At 42.0% G+C, this 23,865-nt stretch overlaps 1 protein-coding gene across 1 annotated transcript in view; it reads right to left on the reverse strand.

Annotated features, from left to right (window-relative positions):
* Nucleotides 1-23,865, reverse strand: part of TBC1D22A (TBC1 domain family member 22A) — a 585,912-nt gene that overhangs the window by 528,382 nt on the left and 33,665 nt on the right. The window contains exon 3 of the mRNA XM_073652139.1: nucleotides 10,669-11,009. Within this exon, the coding sequence (XP_073508240.1) occupies nucleotides 10,669-11,009 (341 nt within the window). The remainder of the gene's footprint in view (nucleotides 1-10,668; nucleotides 11,010-23,865) is intronic.

The raw sequence follows: 23,865 nt of genomic DNA on the forward strand, positions 1-23,865 counted from the left end.
AGTGATGTCAGAACAAACCAGGGAACATAACTCAAAATGAGTGGGCAGCGACAAGCCTCGCTCAATGCAATGAAGAACACCGCTATGACTTAACGAGCAGGTACCATATAACTACATAAAGTGCTTTTACAAAGGCTTCTAGCACCAATTTTAATGAAAAAAGCGTGTTAGTGATGCACATTGCATGACTAACAATGCACTGGGGACAGTTTACATGCTACAAATGACATGACAAGTTCCCTTTAAATAAATATTAAAATTCATAGTTAATGTATATGAAGAAAAAAAAAATGACAGTAATCAACCCAAAGAAATGGCACTTAGTGCTAACAAAAATCGCAATGTGGTCTCCAGTATTAGTCAATAGAGAAATATATGTAGATCATAAGCCAACAAGATCTAGAAACGCTAGTAAGCAGGAAAGCTGACCTGATATCTCAGTTGCAAAACCACATTTTACCGTGCTTCCTTTGAATAGGTCTACGGTGAAAGTTTCGCCCTTCTCCTTCAGAAGTAGCAAGGTGACACACAAGTCAGAGCGTTTGGATCTCACATCAGCTTTCCTCTTTACTAGTAAGTGTTCCTTCCTATTGCTCAGTATCTAATTATCTACAATATATATTTCTCTATTGACTAAAATAGGAGATAGAAATAGGGTTGCTGCTAGGCATACTTGCCACTCCAAATCCTAGACAGTCTTGGTAGGAAGCCCTCCAATACCGGGGCACATTTTTGCTGTTCCTTTGTGTTTCTTTAAGTTGGTTATTGTCATTTTATTCATAAACACCAACTATGGATTTTAATATTTAAATAAAACATTTGTATTTTTATAAGAAAATCTGTACCTCCCCATGATTTCCAGTAAGTGGAGTAGGTACTTTATGGAGTTTTCCATGTGAATTGAAACCTTGGCCATTTTGGGGTAATTAATGCACATACATGATAGCTGATTCTCTACTGCCATTTAAAATGAGAAGTGTCTTTTAAGGTGAAAAAAAATATTATTTTAAAGGAAAAAAATAATATATGTTTTAAAAGGAGAAAAATAATATTAATTTTCATTGGCAAAACTTACTGAACATGTGTAACTATAACGCCACACCATGGCATGAGTGTATGTCTTAAAAGGGCGTGAATAGTTGTACATTGAATTAGTTTGTGTTTTAAGCATCATGAATGCATAACACTTTGTATAGATTCTAATAGTTAGAGACCATCTATTGATCATTCATTTTTTTAAATAGTCACCATTATTCAATGTTGTACTACATTTATAATACGATTTCATTTTTTGAAGGGTAACATTAGTTAAAATGAACAGAGTTTTGGAAAAATGCTGAAAATAAGGTATCTCATTTCAGAGACCATTGATGGAATATCAGATTAGTATGCCATCAATGCTTACGGTGGTGTAACCCATTTAAAGAGTATAAGAAAAAAAAACCTGTCACCTCCATTCTGATTAGTTGAATGTAATAAAAAATAAAACATTCTACACATATAGTTTGGACATGTTCTCTAAAAATACAAAACTACTAGTAAAAGGCTTTTAAGAGCAGAAGCACTTTCCTATATATTCCCCACTGTGACATGTCTATTTATTTTGTGTTCTTATCATAGCTTTTCAAAAAAAGTGTTGCCATAGCAACTTAAATGGTAACTGACATCTGAACAACTTAGTCTCATCTGATGCCCACTGCAATTACTAACAAAACTGCAAAGTACTTTATATACTAAAAATTACATTTTCACCCTGAAAATTCCCTCTAACGTGATGGCCACTAGGAGTCTCCCTGCTGTGTAGCCAGCTGCCCACTGCCTGTTGTCAAGAGTAATCAGTCTGTAGCAGCAGACAGGCACAGAGCGGGAGGGCTCCTAGCATTCCTCTGCATGCCCCAACGGATAACATTAGGGCTTGTTTACATGTTGCATTTTTCCTGCGTGTTTGCCGTGAAAAAAAACACAACATTGTGGTGTCCCAGCAAATTGAATGGGCTTTTTTAAATGTCCGGCACATGCTGCTTATTTTTTCCTTGCAGGTTTGAAGCAAGTTCAAAGCAGCGTTTATCACTAATTCAAATGAATGGTATAAACCCATTAAAAAAAAGCATAAAAAGCGCACGCAAGAATGTATGTATTTTACGCAGTGTTTTTCGTGCCGAAAGACAGGTTTTGGAGCAGAACCTTCTTCTGCAAATACTTAAAGGGTTTTTTCCAAAAACAAAGTTAAAATTAAGCAACATTTTAATCAATAGATCTTTGAATAATAAGTTATACAAATGGATGTGTTTAAAAAAAAATGTTCCTGTGCTGAGATAATCTTATAAATGTGCCCCTGCTGTGTACTGTGTAATGGCTGTGTCTGACCCTGCAGGAACATGGTCTGATCATACCACAGCTCCTGGGCAGGGGAGGAAGCAAAAGAGAATACAGACATTACAGCAGGGGATCACAGCTGATTCTTTCTTTGATGTAAAACATTGCTTAAAAACAGGCAGTGAAATGTTTTCCTTCACAGACAGCAGCAGCTGTGAGCCCATGCCGTCCTGCCTGTATACTCTTTTGTGTCCTCCTCTGCCCAGGAGATGTGGTATGAACAGACAGTGTCCCTGTACAGTCAGACACAGCCATTACACAGTACAGGAACATTTTATTTAAACACATCCAATTGTGGAAGTTATTATTATTCCAAGATATATTGATTAAAATGATCTTTGTTTGTTGGAAAACCCTTTTAATGTGTGCACATACCTCCGCCATCAGTGCACTTTTTTGCGCACCTGTTTAACACTCTGGAAGAAACTAAACGGTTCTACAATATGGCTGGGCCGTCTTCCTGCATCCACTCTATTCACCAGAAGTAGCCATGAACAATGTCCAGTGAGATCCGAAATATTGGCCATACTGTTTCATAAATAATTGCTGGCTCTTCAATGAATCATTTAGAATAATTTCACCAGCAGTCTCCGAGTGCCGAGGTTTCTTCTTATTTTGTCCAAATGTAGGACATTTAGGAACTCATCTAGCGGGTGCAGGGGTAAAGTATGTTCCTCATTCCTTTACACTGACACGTATAACTAACTTACAGGGACATATTTAAAAGAAAAAATGCATCACATAAATGAAACATCTTATCAGTTATATTTTGTGTTCAGTCTGATCCTGAAGTCGTGCGACTCTCTAGTTCTTCTTATTAACATCTGTTTGTGTTAAGAGGAAAAGAAGGCAGGTAGAAGACTGTTATTCGTGCCTGTCTGATCATACTACAAAGAATGATATTTTGGAGTTTGTAACCATGGCGACAAATTGCTCGCCAAAAGAACTGTAGAAACAAAATATTAGAGAGATGTTCAATGACTGATGCCTTCTTACAAAAAAATAAAATATAGCCCCTCCTTCCAAAAAACAAGCCATCATTAATTAAGATTTGATTATTTAAAAAAAAAAACACAGCTCCCCCCCAGGACCCTTAGCGTCTCCATTTTTCGGAATCTGGGGCCGGGTGAGGGCCTATTTTGTGCGCGCCGAGCTAAAGAAGTTTTTATTGATATTATTGGTGTAGATACGATGTTTTCATCACCAGTTATTGCATTTTATTGCAATGTTGTGGTGACTAAAAAAAACATACAAATGCACAGGCAACCAGCACTGCAGCAACTCAGTCATTGTGCAGAGACTCCAGAAGCTCGACCTCATCAGCTGGAGCAATCAATCTTACCATCGGGTGCAACTCGCTCCAGAAACAAAGTAAGTCACAATTCATGCATGAAGAAAGCGAGGTGGCACACCGATGTAATAAAATCTGCTTTTATTCCATTTCCATTAAAAATGCAGGGAAGCGGCGCCTTTTGCGGACGACGGCCGTTTCGCGTGTCTATCACGCTTCTACGGGTCCAGGCAAAAAGCGCCGCTTCCCGGCATTTTTAATGGAAATGGAATAAAAGAAGATTTTATTACATCGGTGTGCCACCTCGCTTTCTTCATGTATGAATAAAAAAAACATAATTCTGGCATTTTGATTTTTTTTTTCAGCCCTGCTATGTGTTGCAAAAATGGTCATCTGCTATGAACACCAACGGCTGGGCAGCGCTCATAGCAGATCGGCTATGACAATCACAGGGGTCTTCTGCAGACCCCGGGTTGTCATGCCAACCCATCAGCGCCCTGCAATCATCTGACGGGCGCGCTGATGGGCGGGTTTTATGACGCGCTTCAGGCGCGGCCATGTTATATGCTGCTGTCGGAGATTGACATCTCTCCTACATTAAAGGGAGGCAAGATATGACGAATATATACGTCATATGTTGTGAAAGGGTTAGAGTCTCAGATATCCCCTTTAACATTGTTACAAGCAGATGCAACTTTGTAGCAAGGCTGTGAAGTCGGTAAGCCAAGCCTCCGACTCCACGACTCCCTCACACATGGCTCATGTTTAAGTGATAAATTTACTGTAGCACAGATTCATCTCAGCTAAAAGTCTAGACCCTTAGATCAGGAATAGAACAGACAATTATAGGACATTTCATAACTTTCCCAAATTCTTCTGAAAAAAATATTCCCTACAAACTGCATTGAACTACTGAACCGAATTTATTATATATTTTAGGAGTTGGAGTCGGTCCATTTTATACCGACTCCACAGCTCTGCTTTGTAGGAGTGCAAGCTGTCTGAAGCGAGATGGCATTAAGATGTAAACAAATTAAAAATGACACCATTCTTGACTTTGATTAACATGTGAATTGTAATCTAGCTTGTAACAATGACTGTGCAATTTTTGTTCCTTTAAGATGAGGAATCTAAGCCTTTAAATATAACTGAGCTGCAAAACCAGAAACAGCCTATGGACAAGAGTAACTCTGTTTCTGAAAATAAAACAACCACGTTTTCTCAGCTCTGACGACCCTTTCAATTTCTAAAAAAACAAGTTACATTTCATTGCATTCAAAGAACAAAAATGATTTAATACAATGCACAGTGTTTTGTTTTTTTGGGCTGCGATCCTTAGAGGAATGTGGTTTTAAAAGTTGTGTGTAATTACAATCTGTGGTAAAGAACAATTACTGTATATTACCTTGGTGCTTGCAAGTAATTAGTGCATGAAATGGACTTTAAACTGTTTTTAGCCCAGTACATGAAAACCATTACAATTGCTCAAAGCAGCAGAAACCTTCAAGTTAACCAAGATTTTTTTAATAAAGTGTGCATACGTCATGGCTGGTCTCATTATGTGAGGAATATTTATGACTGTATACCTAACAGAAGAGGAAGCAACTTTGTCATTTTAGGAGAATGTGGCCATAATAGACATATGCAGCAATTTTAGGAGATGCTACTTCGTAAAAAGGTGGGGATTTAAAAAACACAAAAAACAGGGTGATATTTTAATATTTAAACACATTTTAATCTAAGTATTACCATCAATTCAGTACAAACAGCCCTGCAATGTAGAAGTCACATTCATTGTTCATGTGAACACTGCAGCCAATCACTGACTACAGGAATCACCTATCATACATGAAATCATCATCACCACTGGTGTTAGTGATTTTCTGCAGAAGTCACATGAAAGATGGACAAGACATCATTATTGCAAGACAAACAGGAACCGCTGGAGCAGTGGCGCTGGACTGAAGGGGAATGAAGGGGGTCTTCTAGTCTAGATGCCCGATTTTTATGCCATTCAACTACAGCATCATCTACTTTTTTAGAATGTTTTCTCATTAGAGTAGACACACCAAATACAGATGAGAATCCTCTTTTTTTTCCATGTTACATCGGCAGAAAGTGTTAAATGTGTTGCAACATTTCCAGCTTCTTCATTCTTCGTTTTTTCTTCGTCAACTGCTTGCGATAAAGTGGTTGTCCCTGCTTGGCCCCAATAAAATAAAAAAGCTTATTACTCCCCTCCCGTGCTGGCGCCGTTCCAGTGGTGTCAGCACTTGTGTTCCCGGGGCTCTCGTGCAGTGTTGTGACTTGTGACGCCGGCATCCAATCAGCGCTGCCATCACTGTCCTCGCCTTTGTACGAATTGAACATGAAGAGGAAGTCCGAGAACAGATGCAGCCTGGATTTCATCTTCATGTTCAATTCGACAGGAGGCAGGGACAGTGATGCCAGCGCTGGCGTCACGACACAGCAATAGAGAGCCCCGGGGCGAGCGAGTGCTGACACCGTTGGAACGGCGCAAGCACAAGCCTGATTACTTTATTGGGGTCAAACAGGGGGTATGAGAAAGGATTGTCCTAGTAGAGGACAACCTTTTTAAAATGCAACTGCACATTGCAGATGATATATATCGCGTAATAAGTGTTTATAGCCATGCCATGGCTAAAAGCTGTGACATAGGCAGGCGGGGCGACAATGAGTGAAACGCTGAGCACGCCAAAATACTCGGCAAGCACCCAAGCGTGATCGCCAAAAGGGTTAATGAGGCATACTCGATTATCACTACATACAAGCACACAAGGCTGATGAAATGCTCCATTGTGCGCCGTGCAGTCAGAGAACAGAGCGCGCGCCGGAGATTGCTTCCAATAAGGTACTATAACTTTATATCTGCAAAACTATTTTTAGCTCGATTCGCAATATTATTCTCCACAATAAATATATGAGAAATATGAAAAAAAAAATCATTCCGCTAGAATAGAAGACCCCCTTACATAGATGTAATGACTTTATTATTTTTACACATTTCCAACTGTTAAACTAAGTTTTGAATATCTCTTTAAAACGTTTACAGTTGTTTTTTTGCACGCCCAGACAGGTCTTACAACCACACCAAGAAGGAAAAGTCATGGAGTTCTAGAAATTACAGGATAGCTAGACATGTTAATGAAATAAAAATGACAAAATGTTAAGAACATTTTCAAAACATCTAGGTTTATTCAGTATCAAGCAAGAGCACCATGCCCAGATAGACACATGCACACCCTGGCATTGCTACCAATGAAGTTATCAATGTTTGCCTGAGAAATGTTCTATCACCACTGTATGCACCGAATGCACTTGGGCACACAAATCATTAAAGGGAACCAGTCACCAGGTTTGCCCTATATGAGATATGGCCACCACCTTTCACCCCTCATATACAGCATACTAAAATGCGGTGTATGTGCCCCCGATCCAGCCTGCAACAAAAGAAAAACACCTTTTATTATATTCACCTGTGGGGCAGTCGGGTCCAAGTGGCGTCGCTAATCTTGGTCCGGCGCCCCCCTTCTTATTTTGATGCCGTGCTCCTTTTTGCTTCGTGACGATGACACGTCCCTACCTCATCCACACAGGATCCCCGGCATCACGCTCCTGCACAGGCGTACTTCTCTGCCCTGTAGAGGGCAGAGCAAAGTACTGCAGTTAATATGCACTGAGAAAGGTCAAAGAGCCCTGGCGCATGCGCACTGCAGTACTTTCCTCTACCCTGTGCAGAGAACATTGTGTGAATGAAGTAGGGACATGTCATCCACACAAAGCAAGAAAGAGGACGGCATCGAAAGAAGAAGGGAGGCGCAGAACAAGAAAAAGTGACACCCCTCTCACCCGACCGTCCCACAGGTGAGTATAATAAAAAGTGTTTTTTCTTTTGTTGCAGGCCGGATCGGGGGCATATACACAGCATATTAGTATGCTGTATATATTGGCTGAAAGGTGGTGGCCGTATTTCATATGGGGCAAGCCTGGGGACAGGTTCCCTTTAAGATCTTCTGCTGGCAGTCCCTTTTGTAATTTCTGTTCAATGAAATCCCAGATGTGATTGATGGGAGACAAGTCCGGAGACACTGCAGGCCACGCAGAATGCCCAAAGTAGCACAGGCAACATACGGCCTGGCATTATAATGTTCAAAAACGGCCCCTGGGACACTGGAGAAATGGCCGTACGACTGGTTCCACAATCAAATCAATGTGATGGTGAGCTCTTATTTTCCATGGAATGAAGACTAGAGCGGTCAGGCTATCATACATCATGTCATAGCATAATCCCGAGAGTAGTACTGATGAGACGTCTCCTTATGGAGGATTCTTCTTGGCATTGCTCATGTGTTCTCCAGACCAATCTCCGGAAATCATTGAATTCAAAACAAAAGTATGACTCATCGCTGAGTAGGAGAGACCACTAGTCCAACTTCCATTGTAGTCTTGCTTTTCACCAGGATAGCCTTTAAGAGCAGTGCTGTCAGGTCATTGGTAAACCTGTAGCTGGACATCATAGCCAAAGCTTATGCAAACACCTACTGATTGTTTGTGCTGACACTATTGATGTCAAATTTAACATGCAGTAGAGAATGAATGAATCGTCTAACCAGTGGTACAGCCATTTCTCCCAAGAGTACCAGGAGCAGTTTTTCAACACGACCGTGCCAGGCCGCATATTGCTCATGCTATTGTGAGCAGTTTTTGTGGCTTAAATGTGCTACAATGGCCAGCAAAGACCCAGACTTGTCTTCCATCTGAGATGTCATAGCAATGAAAAAAGGAGCTGCTAGCATCAGATTTTCATGATTTGTGTGCCCAAGTGCATTCAGCGAGATGGCGCATTCTTCAGACAACCATTAACAACCTGACTGATAGTATGCCAATGAGTGTAAGGCCGATTTCACACATCCGTATATTTCCGGTACTGGAAAAACCGGCACCGGAGATGTCCGTATGTTTCGCATCAGGATCACACGTAGCGGCGCCAGGGAATCAGCGCTACTTTTAGCGCTGTTCCCAAGCGCCGGGTGCTGAACACTGCCCTCATCATGGTTCCCTGCTGGCGCTTCGATCAGCGCCAGCAGGGACAATGATGAGGGTAGTAGCAGTCTGCTACCGCAGTGTCCCTGTGTAAAAATAAGAATAAAATAATAAAATCCATATGCTCACCTATCCGGTAATGTCTCCAGCTGTAATCCTCTGACCGCTGACGCCAGGGAGCAGGGGAGAATGAGCCGCTCCAGCGAGCAGCTCCGGAGCGGTGTTCTGTCACTCACTGAACGCAGCTCCGGAGCGGCTCATTCTCCCCGGTGTGAGCGGTCAGAGGATTAGAGAGGGGCACATATCCGGACAGGTGAGTATAAGGATTTTATTATTTTATTCTTATTTTTACACAGGGACACTGCAGGAGCAGCCTACTAGTACCCTCATCATTGTCCTTGCTGGTACTGATTGCAGCGCCGGCAGGCAACCATGATGAGGGCAGTGTTCAGTACCCGGTGCTTAGGAACAGCGCTAACTGTAGCGCTGATTCCCAGGCGCCGGTACGTGTCACACAGATGATACACGGATGTCATCCATGTGGGACGTTTTGCGGACCGTGCATTCGCAAAAAAGCGGACATGTCAGATTGTGGAGCACACGGACACACGGTCCGTGAAAACACACTGACATGTATGCAGACCCATAGATTTGAATGGGTCTGTGTGTGTCAGTGTCTCCAGCACGTGTGTAAATAGTCACCACAGACGAGTGAAAGAGCCCTAAGTACGTGTATTTCTGTGCATGGCGCGCATAATCAATAAATCAAGATTTTTTGAAAATTTTGTTTCCATTTCTTCATCATTAACATGTCTATCCATCCTGTTATTTCCATAATTAAACGACTTTTCCTTCTAGGTGGCGCAATTTCAATGTTGAGAAGTTAAGATATGTATTTATTACCTCTAACAGCTCCTTTCTTGTTGTAAATCAGTCTGATTTCTCAATACCAAAATTCTAAGGTGACCCCCATGTTTTATAGTTAAGCATGTGTGTGCTGGCGGATCATTGCAGTTCCAAAAGCCCGCCAACTTCCCCCTCATCTTCATGTTATGCTGTCTGAATGTCCCCCTATCAAACCTTCTGGTGCCTTTACACCCATAATCAGACCCTCTGCTGAACATGTTCCTTAACTTAAAGGATCATGAAAGATGTAATCCAGCCATGCGAGCATGACTGATATCACGGAGCAAGAAGGAGCACATCCAATATCTAGAAACTGATAAATCAGAAGGCTTCAACATGGCTAACTCTGGAGGAAGTAAGGAGCGCGAGTTAGAAAGTGCTGCATTAATGATGCAATATTATTATAGTAATCTAGCAGTGTAATGTTTATAAAGAGGAAAAAAAATCACCGTAGTGCTTCTTTAACTGACAATCGACACTATGCAACAATATCCATTTTACAGTGAGAAACAATGGAAAACAATATGAAGCATTTGCACATTCTCCAGTTCCACTCTGACCTAAGCTTCAATTTAAAGGGGTTGTCCACTACTAGGACAACCCCTTGCCATTTCCCATGTTAAGCCCCATTAAAATAAAAACACCTATACTCACCTGCCATGCCGGCACTGTTCCAGCAGTGTCGGAACGCACGTTCCCAGGACTCACGTGAGGTTGTTATTTCACGTGAGCCCTGCGCCCAATCAGCACTGGCGTCACTGTCTCCTCCTTCGGACGTATAGGTAATCAAGAAGGAATGAGCGGCCAGCCGCAGCTCTCACTTCCTCTTGATTACTTAAACATCTGAGGGTAGCGCTGATTGGGTGCAGGCCTCACATGATGTAACAAACTAACTTGAGCCCTGGGAATATGAGTGCCTACACAGCTGGAACAGTGGGAGGTGAGTATGAGAAGAGGTTGTCCAAACGGTGGACAACCCCTTTGAAACATACAATGACCCACTATTCAGTAATACCAAGAAATGTACATACCAGGCGGATTAGGAATCTGACTTTCACTGGCTGATTTTACTATTTTACTGTCGCTGTTAATAAAGGAGGGCAGCTCTTCAATTTTCATAGGTCTGTCTTCCAATTGCTGTGTCTCTTGAAATTTGTTCTGTTCTTGTAATTTTGTATGGTTTTCTATCACTTTGTTCGCAGTTTCCATAACCACTTCAGTATTTAAATTTTCCGCTGCCATTGCCAAAAGTTCATCATCGTCCTCTCCAACGTCCCAGGCATCACTTGTGTTGCTTTCAAATTCTTGGAAAGTAGTGACTTTTTTTAGTTTTACAGGTGTTGTGGGAATCTTCTGAGTAGGTTTGCTTAAACTAAGAAACACAAAAAAGACGCAGTGAATACTACTGGACCAGTTATAAATTAATAATACTATGCAAAATTCAGATGCAGTAAGAACCTCATGCAAAGCTCCTAAACGGATTTCGCATGAGTTAGGCACTTGTCTAATGTTTCACTGTTCCCCCAGTATTTAGTTTAGTCCTGAATGGTCTAAAGAAATTAACAAATCTCATATTAATGCTTGTATGTTTAGAAATCGGATAGCTCACCTGACTCCCAGACTGTATGCAGACAACTACTTGAATCAGAAACTAAAGGAAGCAAAAAATCTGGAGCAGAAGGAGCTAAAAATTGTCTGTAAAAAAGTAAAAATTCAAGAGCATTGTCAAGTTTAAAATTTAGGCTAGGTGTATTCCTTAAATGTGTTGTCCCATCTTAAACATTAGTGTCATATTATCAAGATATGCCAAATATGTCCAAGAGATGCGGCCACCCTTTGTTATCAGAAAAAGTGGTTGTTGGTGGATTAGAGTTTGTTGACAGGATCTGTGGGAAACTAAAGACCTCCAATACTGCAACACCATGGTTTGCAGCAGATAATGCAAATCTATAATATTTGACCAGGACTACCAATTAACTTTCCACTAAATCTGTGCTATGAAAGTCCGTAGTTGATCTAGCATTTATTATAAATCACTGTTTGCCAAGAAATTGTTACTTAGTGACAAGGGACTGTGGGCAACTCCCCGATCCCTGCAACTAAGGGCGCCCTAGGCTATCCCTGTCCCCCGAATTACCCCGGATGGTGGAGATGACAGGGGCAAAGCAAAGTACGAGACCCCATCTTAACTCTTATCTGCTCCCTTCCCCACGCAGGGAGGTGTGAGGCCGAAGTGTATAAGAAAACACTAACCAGACAGACAAGGGTTAACAGACAGGGATAAAAGAAAACTACAATCATACAAATACACTCACAAAACAACAAAGTGGAAAACGGGAGGAATAGGAATGAAAAACCAAATGGGAGAGGATAAGGATAGACAAGCAAACCAACTCCACGCCGCAATCTCCTGAAAAACTCTCCAACCGCCATCTCCAAATACTGAATTTCTCTTTCAACTCGTAAATCGGGTAGTAGAACGACTATCACTGGAAACTCCCAAGTGCCAGTGACGAGCATGTATACCAGAGGGGAGTGGCCAACACAAAACAGCTAAGACAATTCACGATGGAGAGCTCCAGAAGATCAACGGAACTGAATAACCTTTGCAATGACAGAGCAAAGAAAACCTGCATTGTGTAATAGGATGGTGACACAGTTCTAATCAGAGCAGGAGTTTGTGTAACCAGACACCGCGATCTTCTGGCCCCTCTCTGTCGCAGTAACCCCCTGACAGAAATGTTGTTGGTCTCTGCAAACCTAATTTCTTATGTACACTGTCTGAACATAAGAATGGAATCAAAAATACTCATTACAACTACAGTGGTATTTTTTGCTGACAATGAGTGACGATTTTACACTCTTTCATAGGTTTTCATTATCTCATTATAATGTCCTTAGCTTATTGTGATGCACAGATGAAATAGTGTGACTATTTAAAAATAAAGATATAAAAAAAATAACCAAACTAATCGAAAAAGAAAAATAAGCCTTACTAACATCAGTTTCAGATGTACACACTTAAGTATGTTACAATCTTGGATGAATTTAAAGCAGTGCAAATCAACTGTGAAAGTATTGAAAGTTAAACCAGAGGTCATCCTAAGCCCCTGGTAAGAGAAATGGTAAAATATTTCAGTTTCACTTTGTAGACAGAAATTAAAGGACTTTCAACAGTTTTATTAATTCTTTTCTGATTTTTTAATAACCACTTCCAATGGCAGATTTAAAGGGTACCGTAATTGTCATGTTTCAGAATTCACTTTCCTGTGTGTGTAGATGAGGATTATCACCATTTCTGATCATTATATGACCTGTATCTTACATTTTCTCCAGTTTTCACCTCTGCAGCCTGTACCTCTTAATTTAAAATTGACTCTCAGCTGGTAGGAGGAAAACAGGCTGCTGTGATTTCTCCCATACAAAGCATAAAAAGGGATTCCTGTTCTTCATTCCTTTTTTTAGCATACAGCCACAAACTGCATGAAGAACATTAACCAGCATTCCTGAGCTTTCTGGATGTGACTCAAGCTCTGATGTGAGGTAGAAGACTTGTTAGAAAGCTCAGCACAACCTTTCTGTGTCTTCCTCTGCCCATTTTCTCTCCCTTTTCCTCACTTCCCCTCCCCCCTCAATAAAATATAATGGGCTCTATCACATTACACGCCTGAGAGCTAGAAGTCCCTTTTGTCTGAGCAAGATAGATAAGAGCTGTTTATTATAGTGGATGACCAGTTCTTTGATAAGATGTATGGAAAGGGTTCTTAAATTCATCCGTACAATTGATTTATGAAAAGTCTGTTTAAAGTACAATTCCACTGTAAATTTAATTTGGGCTTTTTGGCCTCCAGGCCTGGTGATGGCTTCCCACATCCTTATACCAGTAACACTTATAACAATCTATTTGCCTTTTGTAGATCAGCTTTGGTGTAGCAATGTGCTGAAATCAGCACTGCCTACCAAAACACAAGCTACCAACACCTTTTATGTATATTAGCACATAGGGCCTCATATTTTGGGGGCATTTGAGACTTCTTCCACCCTGCAGGAGATACTTCACAATTTCTTCTGGAGCTGCTTAGTTACTGTTCTTCTGAAGTAACTGCACAATGGCTTGCGCAATTTATAATATAAGAATTACAATTAGAAATGACTACCTAATATGTAAATGTTTGTTATTACATTCTACAGTTAGGAATATCGGGGAAAAAACTGCTAAAAACTTTATAGCAGGCTCACACTAGTGTCGATTCTCTCATGCGAGAGAATCGAGTCAATTATGCTAATCTCAAACTCTGTCAGAGCGTGATCCAAGTGTCATCTTATTGTGATCAGATTCTATTCTCTTGCATGAGAGAATTACAGCACAGGTGTGGAGAAGGAGAACTTAATTTGTCCATCTTCACCACTGTGTAACGCTAGCGCTGGCATCCCTGCATGGTACCTCTTCTTCCTCCCAACAGTGACGCCAAGAAAATCACCGCCACGGAAGCTCGGCGGTGTCTCCTTGTCCTGCCACGGCTTCCTGCTCCCAGGGCCTGCACACGCTGAGCATGTCTCCCGGACACGCACTCCCCGCTTCTTAAAGGGGCATTACTGGAAATGCCCCCAGCCAATAGCTGGCAGGCCTTAGGTATTTCAGGAATCCCCCTGTAGGGAGGTGCCAGAGCAATGCTAGTTTTATAGTTAGTAGCTAATCAACTAGTCAGTTATCAAGTCCTTGTTCCTCAACCCATCTTGTCTGTATCCGAATCTATTCCTTAAACCGTCCTGTCTGAACCTGTACCTGTGTTATCTACCAGTGATCTAGAACTTGCCTCACCTAAACCCAGAGTCCGTTCCGGCTGATCATCCTGCTCTGTCCGTGCCAGATCCTGTTCTGTCTGAACCGGCACTGATATCTGTTCTACCAGTTATCCAAATCCTGTTCTGCCTGTGACTCAGAGTCAGTGACTGTTATCCTGACCTTTGGGGTCAGCTATTGAAGTACCAGGGACTGCCTGGGAGTGGTAACTGGTGGCTACCTGCAGCTCAAGACTAACTCCACCATCAGGGGCTCTAGTGAAAACCAGGTGGCCGCTTAGCCACGCCCTCCACGGTAAGACCGGCCCGTGGTGCAGTGGGTCCATGATCCACCAGCATGACACAATGTCTCTGTGCAGGTACATAGGACTGCACTCAGATTACAGAGTGCAATCCGATGTTTCACACGCACCCATAGACAGGTATGGGTGCACGTGATCCAATTATCATATGCACTCACAGCATGCTGCAATTGTTTTCTCATGCCAATTTGGCATGAGAAAAAAAAATTGCAAATCTGCACTGCCCAATAGTACAATATTGGGCCAAGTGCTATCCAACAATACATCAGATAGCACTCGGCCTTGTTATACGCTAGTGTGATCGACCCTTACACAGAGCAGTTTAATGGGGATCTGCCATGTCAAAAAAGGTCAATTTGTGCTAATTACCGTAAAAGACGCACTTTTTTCCTCCAAAATTTTGGAGGAAAGTGGGGGTGCGTCTTATAGTCCGATATATATAAAATATACTGTGGCTGTGGGGGGAACAGCAGCACAGGAGGCAGTAGCCCGCTGCTGCATCCTACACTGAGCCTGCTGCTACAGAAAAATGAATATTAACTGCTCCCCATGCCCATGGGCATGGGGAGCAGTGAGAATATTCACTTCTCCCCACGCTCATGGGCGTGGGGAGAAGTGAACATTCATTTTCCTTAATAGCGCGCACATTGTACCTGCAGCGCGGCTCCTGGTATGTATGGCACCCTTCATCCCTCTTCCTGGTATGTATGGCCCCCCTCAACCCTCTTCCTGGTATGCTTGGCACCCCCTGATCCCCATCACGCTGCACACAAAAAAAAAAAACAATTATGCTCACCTTCTCTCTGCACCACCGTTGCATCCTGCTCTGCTGCTGACAGATCTCACTGTATGAGCCGCACATGGCGTAACTGCCATGCGTCCTCACACTGAGATGTTGTGTCGGAATAGTCACTGCAGTGACCATTCATTCTCCTTAATAGAGCGCACACAGTACCCGCAGCGCAGCTCCTGCAGCGGCTCTGCGGTCTGTGTGCCCGCTATTAGAGACCATGAATATTCACTACAATCCACTCCCATGCGTTGTAGTGAATATTCATGGTCTCTAATAGCGGGCACACGTGACAGCCGGCAGCAGCAGGAGCTGCGCTGCGGGTACAGTGTGCGCACTTATTAAGGAGAGTGAATGGTCACTGCTTCCCACGCACACAGTCCCGGCGTGGGAAGCAGTGACTATTCCAGCACAGCATCTCAGTGTGAGGGCACATGCCAGTTACGCCATGCGTGGCTCACACAGTGAGATCTCTGTCGGCAGCAGAGCAGGACACAGCGGTGGTGCAGAGAGGAGGTGAGTATAATTGTTTATTTTTTATGTGCAGTGTGATGGGGATCAGGGGTTACTAAGCATACCAGGATGGTGGGGTGCCAAGCATACCAGGAAGAGGGATGAGGGGGGCCATATACATACCTGGATGAGGGATGAAGGGTGCCATACCTACCATTGATTCCATGGTACTGTACATGATACAAAATAGTGCATTGGTCACATATAATGGCCCAAACAATGGCCAAATGCATAAAGTATAAAAATGAACATATTGGGTGCACTAAATAAAAAAGGTTTATATCTGTAGAACCTTATGGCAGATATTAAAAAAGAAAAAAATAATAATTAGGGGTGTGGGCAGCAGCAATAAATTAATCGGGCACTATGTCTTGCAAATTTAAGTCTATGTATACTCCTCCACATGGGTCTGAATACAGGTTTTGTTTTTTGTTTTTTTTAAATTCAGGTGTATATGTCCAAAGTTAATCATTACAATCTAGCCTTAGTTTTGACAGCTTTAAATCTGGACAAAGATTTAAAGGCTATGTACACCTTTGTAAAGAGTTGTATAGTACTGTTTGATCAGTTCCTAAATTAAAAGTAAAGCAACTTTGTAATTAGATTTCATTTAAATAGTCTACTATTATGCTGCGGCAAGAGTGTCTCTAGGTCCTTTAGTTGGGTGCTAAAGCAAAACTGATACAAATAGATAGCAGAAGTGAAAAAGATTGGGTTGTGCACAAAGCTGCATTGGAGGGGGGAGAAAGTAACTAAAATCCTATGAAGAGCAGATAAAATAAACTATAGACACAGAGGAAAGCTGATGGCAAGGAAATAAGTGCTGTTCTGAAGCTGTGCTGATACATGATAGCAGCAACCTGGACACACAGACATCACATCCAATATATGTTACAGTAAGGGTATGTGCGCACGTTCAGGATTTGATTGCAAAAATTTCTGCAAGGTTTCTGCATCTCTTGGCAGCAAAAACGCGCATTTTGTCGCGATTTTGATGCCTTTTTGTACAGCAATTAATGCTTTTTGGATCTAAATAAAATTTGATTAGTCGCTATGTCCCCATGATCAGAAACTAGCAGCGCTTTGGACGCAGCATATTTGCTCTGCGTACAAAACGCTGTGTTCTAATGCCGCACTAGTTTTGTCATTACATGCGGATCCACCGCATGTAATGACATTTCAATCAGACAAAATCTGCAGAGGAGACTACAGTCTCCGCTACAGAAATTGACATGCTGCGGGTGAGTTTGGGTATGTACCCATGACCAGGAAATGCTGCGGGTTTGAAGATGCGTGTTTATGCAGTGTCAAACATGTTACAGCATAGTGGATGGTATTTCTAGAAATCCCATGTCCACTATGCGTGCATCTGAGGCTGCGGATCACCCACAAACACTGACATGCGGCGTCTCTTTCAGGACCGCAGCAAGTCAGATTCACTTGAGGAGTCGTTAGCCTCAGCAACAGACATTTGACAATTAGAATGTATTGAATGCGTTAAATCCATATGGTTCAGTGAACACATGCGGATTTACCCGTGTTCAATATAACGCAGCGTTTTGGACGCAGCAAAAATATGCTGTGTCCAAAGCGCTGTTATGTCCAGATTGTGCGCACATAGCCTAAAATTAAAAAAAATGGAGTGGGTTCCCGCGTCATTTTCATAACCAGTAGAGGGAAAGCCGACCGCTTGGAGCTGCCCTTAGTAGCCGGGGAAGGGGCCATTAGGCAAATATGTTCCCTGGCTATTAATAGCCCACAGCTGTTTGCTTAGCTTTAATAGGCTAGATTACTGGGGGACCCCAGATAAAAAATTTAAGCAGGGCCCCCCTATAAAATCTGACCAGCAAAGGCTAGGCAGACAACTGAGGGCTGCTATTAATAGCCAGGGAAGGGGCCATGGATAGTAGCGCCCTCCGAGGGTAATGATATCGACTCTCAGTGGCCCCAGAACTGGCGCATCCATAAGATGCGCCAAATCTGGGGCTTAGCCTCCGCTCTTCCCACTTGCCCTGGTGCGGTAGCAAGTGGGGTAATAGGGTTGGGGTTAATGTCAGCCTTGTATTGGCAGCTAACATGAAGCCCAAATTAATAATGGAGGGCATCTATAAGACGCCCCCATTACTAACCCTGTAGTAAGGGTTTTGAAATAAAGACAAGGCCAAAATAAAGTATTTTATTTAAATAAAATTACACACGGTTTTAATATTTCATTTAAAAATAAAAAAACACCGTATACTCACCTAACACCTAATCACCGATGCCCTAGTCTTCTATAAGAAACCAAAAATAAAGAACAACCATCTCCCTCGCCTGTCCGCTGTGATGACGTAATCCACAGAGTCCCACGACGATCCAGGTCACTTCTACAGCAGCCACATCAGCAATCACTGGTGTCACTGATGTAGAAGACAGCACTGTATACACTGACAGGAGTGTAATCACTCCTGTCTGTGTATAGCACTGTGCTGCATGAGTGAGGTCACTGGAGTTCAATCAGCTGATAAGCTCCTGTTAACAGCATCAGTGTTGCATGGAAAAATTTTCACGCTCCCATCAGTGTATAGCGTGCTGCCGGGTGATCGGATTGCCGTGGGACACTCTGGGTACGACGGAGAGGTGAGAATAATGTGTTTTTTTATTTTAAATATTGATTTTATTTATTTTTTTACACAGCGCACAGATGCCAGCTGAGGAGACTTCTGCCCACAGCCACGCCTGCTCTAGCTATTGTCAGTGTGAGCGGGCAATTCTTTGTGCGTTTTTGACTCATTGACTATAATTGAGTCAGTCAAATACGCAGTAAACAATTGCAGCAAATCCGCAAATATTTTTATACCTGCGTTTTTGCTGCAGATTTGACGGACTCCATTCAAGTCTAAGGGTGAAAAACGCAGCAGTAACGCCCAAAGAATTGACATGCTGCAGATTTAAACGCAATGACAATCCTTACAGGAAAATTTCTGATCATGTGCACAGCACTTCAGGATTGTCATTGCATTAGCTGGCACACAGATTACCAAGCGTTTTTGATGCATTTCCGCGCATAAAAAAAGCAGCGAAAACGCACAGTGTGCACATAGCCTAAAGGACGCTTCCACAAGGGCAAACTCTGTAACTTGGACCAGGTTATAAACTGCATATCAGGGATCTGTTAATGAATAAATGAAGATTGCAGGACTGAAACTTAACGATCACTTATTTAAGAAAATTGCACAAATAGGTGTTGAAACTATTTTTTGCCATGTCAAGGTTGTCCACAGTCTTTAAAGATTTGGCCATGATAATGACCAAACTGCTTTTTTTTTTTTTTGCAATAAATTTGCATATATGAAAAGCAATTTCCCATCTCGGATCTTTTTAATGGCTCATATGTACACTGCTTCCATTAACCTACAAGCTTTTCTGAAACAATGGTAAACTAAATGCTATGATTGTAGTGATTACTCATAAGAGGTAAGAAAACTGTAAATGCTAAGAAAAAACATGAACAATAAGTGTTGTATATCATGGAATAGTCAGTTTTTTAGTGGCAGTAAAGAAAGGTCGCGTTCACATGTCAAGTAATCATCCAACAGAAGGAATCCAGCAGCAATCCATTGGTAAAGAAAAGTTGTGAGGACAAAACTTTTCAGTTTTAAGAAAAAACGGATTTCGGCTGGATTCGTTTTTTTGTTGTTTTTTTTTTAACATTGAAGTCTATGGACAATGGATCCATCCGTTAATCAGCTTTATGTTTTTCATTTAAAAGGGAACCGTATTTTGCTTACTGGATCAGTTTCAAATGGGAAATAACTAATGGCTGTTTAACGGATCCGTTGTCCGTTGACTTCAATGTTAAAAAAACAGATCCAGCTAAAATCAGTTTTTTAAAAATGGACAAAATAGTTGTGTCTGCAGAAGTTTTTTGTTAACGGATTGCTGCTGAATCCGTTCTCAGTGATGCTGCTGTTAATAACCTCTAGAGCAGCTGTTTAGTTCATGTGCACAGAACGGTCATTAAAACAATAGTTCTGTGTAAGGAGTATCATTGTCCTCGGCAGCAGAACAATGTATTCTTTACACAGATTGATATCCTGCTGAAAATGACGACTTTTGCCTAAAAAGCATGGTAATCTTGTTCAAATCGGTGATTGGCTACCTAACTACACAGGCCTATAATCGAGAAATGAATGTTCCCAGCAATGTTAGTTTCCTGAATAATAAGTGTACCTTAAGAAGTTACTTAAATGGGTTATCCCAATATACTTTTTATTTTCATAAGCTTAGTCTAATAGCATCTCTAAAGTAGCCTAAAGATCCATCACCTACTTCTTGCTGGCGGTCGACCATGACTGGCTTCATCACCAGCCACGTGACCGTTGTTTGTAAGCTAGATTTCCTACAAGCACCTTGCGCTTCCTTGTGTCTCCCCAGCCATCAGTCATGAAGCCCCCATAATATTAAAGGAGAGAGGCTCAGCAAACAGGTTGTCAGGCGATTCTACTACACAAAACCAATTCATTTCCTCAGCCATGATGTTGGAGGTGAACCTGCTGTTGCTGCTTCACCCATCTACCAAAATGGGACATCCACTATAAATGTTATCTTTCACTCCGACTATTTTAAGTGAAAAATCTATTCGATGGTGGACTGGAAGTAGCCAGTACTATCCTGAAGAGTTAGAGAGAAGGGAGACAGCCACGGAGCTCAGGCACATCATGCCATCAATGTAGGACATTCCTTCTCTCTGTGGTTTTGACCCCATTATTCCCCTGATGGACCCTGAACATAGATAAAAACGCGTTGGGAAGATAAGCACGATGTTGTTCAGACATCCCAAAGGGACGTATTAATTGTAGATGCTATTGTTTACCTGCCACTTTGTACAATGAGTACACATCTCTTACTATGGATATTGTCCAGAGATAGACAGCTCATTACATGATTTATCATTGGCATTATATCGAGGCGTGACTCCAATTACTATCAGATCAAGGCTGTTAAGGTAGAGTTTTCAGGGAGCGGGGGCATCATTTTCGACCAAGTTTAGGGTGCCAACCTCCATGGTAAGGAGGTGTGTATAGGGATATGACCAGATATGTCTAGGTATAAGACCAACTAACTTCCTACAGCCAATATAGAAAGCAGAGTAGCAGCGACGCATCAACCAAATAAACCAAAGAAAAAAAGGGAATTCTGCAAACGGGTCTCAAATATCATAAACTTTAATACATCTTTTACATATGTGAACAATGGAAGTTCAGTGGGTAGCGCCCTGAACCTCAGCAATATTACCTACTTATGGAAAGTATCTAATAAGCAAGCCTCACCAATCCTTCCTATGGAAATAGAGGGCTCGGCAAACATCCTAAAAAGACAGCTTGTGTCAAGGATGAATACAGTGTGTCATATTACTTATTTATTAAAAAAAATACCGCTAAACACATCATAAACTAGGGAAAATGTTATCAATACTCACTTTACTAAACTTGTCTCCTCCAATCAATAGCATCAAAATAAGTCACTTAGTGTGTCAACTCAAGGACCACCAAGTTTTCCGATTTCAGTCACATTAGCCTCCATTTCATGGGGTGTCACAGAATCCATAGCACTGCTTCACATTTCACTTTAGTCAATAGCAGCATTGTTATATGTAGCAAACTGCCTACAATTTAACATTTCGACTAAAGTTACATTTTTTGGTTTCTAATCAATAACCCGGAGGGAGTTGTAAAGCTAATTGAACTTCATGCAGTTTGTATTCACATGGATACTCAAACCACTTATTGCTCCACTGGATGCTTTACAATGAATAGTGATGTGTTAAATGTTTTGGAAACTATGTACAGTACGAGAAATGTCTGGCGCTTTTATTATATGTTATCGGAAGGGTTTGTTTCCAAATATGAACACTAATTGGAAAAATAGTCACCAGAAGACTCCATAAAAACCTTATCAAAAGAAAGTGCCTCTAGCTTAAATGTCAATGGAAGCCATTTTTGGCACATTGGGACTCACACCTATCTTCGGAAAGAGTCTCGATCAGCGAATGAAGAGGTGGCCACATATGTGCGGCCCCTGCCATTCACTTTTTTGGAATGAAGGAAATAGCCAAGTGTGCTTGCAAATCTAATAATGGGAAAATATATATTTTTCTTTTTTTGGGTGGGGTGGGAGGAGGGGGGTGGTGCTATCTTCATAAGTGGGATTTTTTATTTATCTATAGCAGTGGTCTCCAATCTTTCGGACCTTGAAAGCCACATTCAGCTCTGATAGAGGGTCGCGAGCCACATATAGCTCCCGCGCCCCCACAGTAATGGCAACTAGATCCCACATTCAGTATTCTCAGATCAAGCACTCCCACCACATTGTAGCATCGAACTTCAAGCATCTCCTTTGACAGATAATATCACCCGGTTTTCATTTTACCATGCTTAAATTTTCCATAAACCCCCAAGACCAGTATATGCACATCCAGATTTGCTCTTCTTTAAGGGTCTACTCACAAATGTCACCATCTGGAGACCTGCTCTTCACAGCTGTTTGCTAGTCTAGGTGCTAATACACAAAGCTGGCAGGCAGTCGCAAGCCACACGTCATGGGCCCACAAGCCATATGTGACTCCCGAGCCACAGGTTGGGGACCCCTGATCTATAGAGTTGAGAAATTTTGAGGCCCACAGGTGCAATGCGAGCTCATTGCACCACACAAACGGTTCATCACAAGTGCTGATGAACTTGCAGAAGAAGCCTCTCCCTCTGTAAAATTATCTAAGTGACAGTCACTAATGACATTGCCATCTGAATCAGTTATCTTAGATTGCGTATTTTACAGTGGGATGTCAGCTATATTATGGGCTCCGTAAGATTGATGGCAGTAAAATTAAAAGAAAACGCCAGGCAAAACTTAGAAATTGAGTGCAAAGAGCCAAATTCTCACAACTTTTCATTCAGTGTGCAGCAAATCGTTCTGCTTCTGAAAAACAAAAAACTTGCACCATGTTTGATCGGACGTGGTCCCACAGATGAGCACTGCATGATTTCAATTATGGCAATGAACAGCTGTGACAATGATTGAACCACAGCTCCCTGGCTAACAGACTACATTAAAAAGTGAATGCAAAGCTTCACTGGCAGGAATATCCTAAGGCCGGAGACACATTAGCATATGGAATCCAATGTTCTCGCATTGGGCGCAACATGCTAATGTCACTCGGCTCCAGCTCTGCTGCGAGCCTGAGCCGAGTGTCAGTGCTCTGATCCTCTCACATGAGAAAATCGCAGCACAGGTGCGGAGGAGACAGAGAAAGTAATTTCCCCATCTCCTCCATTTCCACCTTCGGCAGGAATCACACTGCACTCGGTGACATTTGAGTGCAGAGCGATATTTCATACGCAACCATAGACTTGTATGGGTACATGCAATCCAAATTCTCGCTGCCATTCGCAGCATATTGCGAATGGCAGCGAGAATTTGAGCTGCCCCATAGTTTAGCAGTGGGCCGAGTGCTATCCAATTTTTAATCAGATGGCATTCGTCCGATTTAATCGCAACTATGAGCAAGCCCGCACACATCTTTTCAGGATAGATGTGTACTTCTGCTTATGGCAATCCTTTACTTTCCTCTTCCCTTTGTATTTGTCCTTTTGTAACTGACTTGTGTGTACTGTTAAGTAGCCATATTAAACCAGTACAGTTAATAACTGTTGTTTTGTTCGGTTGACGGAGCCCAGTTATATTTAGTATTAATGTGTGTAGCTGTCACGGGGAACAACAACAGAGACTGGTCTCCTCTATTTCAAAGGTCAGAAGATCACAGCGTTTGGCTACACACGTCT

This window comes from Phyllobates terribilis, unplaced genomic scaffold (genome assembly GCF_046119375.1).
Source record: "Phyllobates terribilis strain yellow unplaced genomic scaffold, ASM4611937v1 Scaffold_11__3_contigs__length_659146591, whole genome shotgun sequence".
Taxonomy (NCBI): Eukaryota; Metazoa; Chordata; class Amphibia; order Anura; family Dendrobatidae; genus Phyllobates; species Phyllobates terribilis.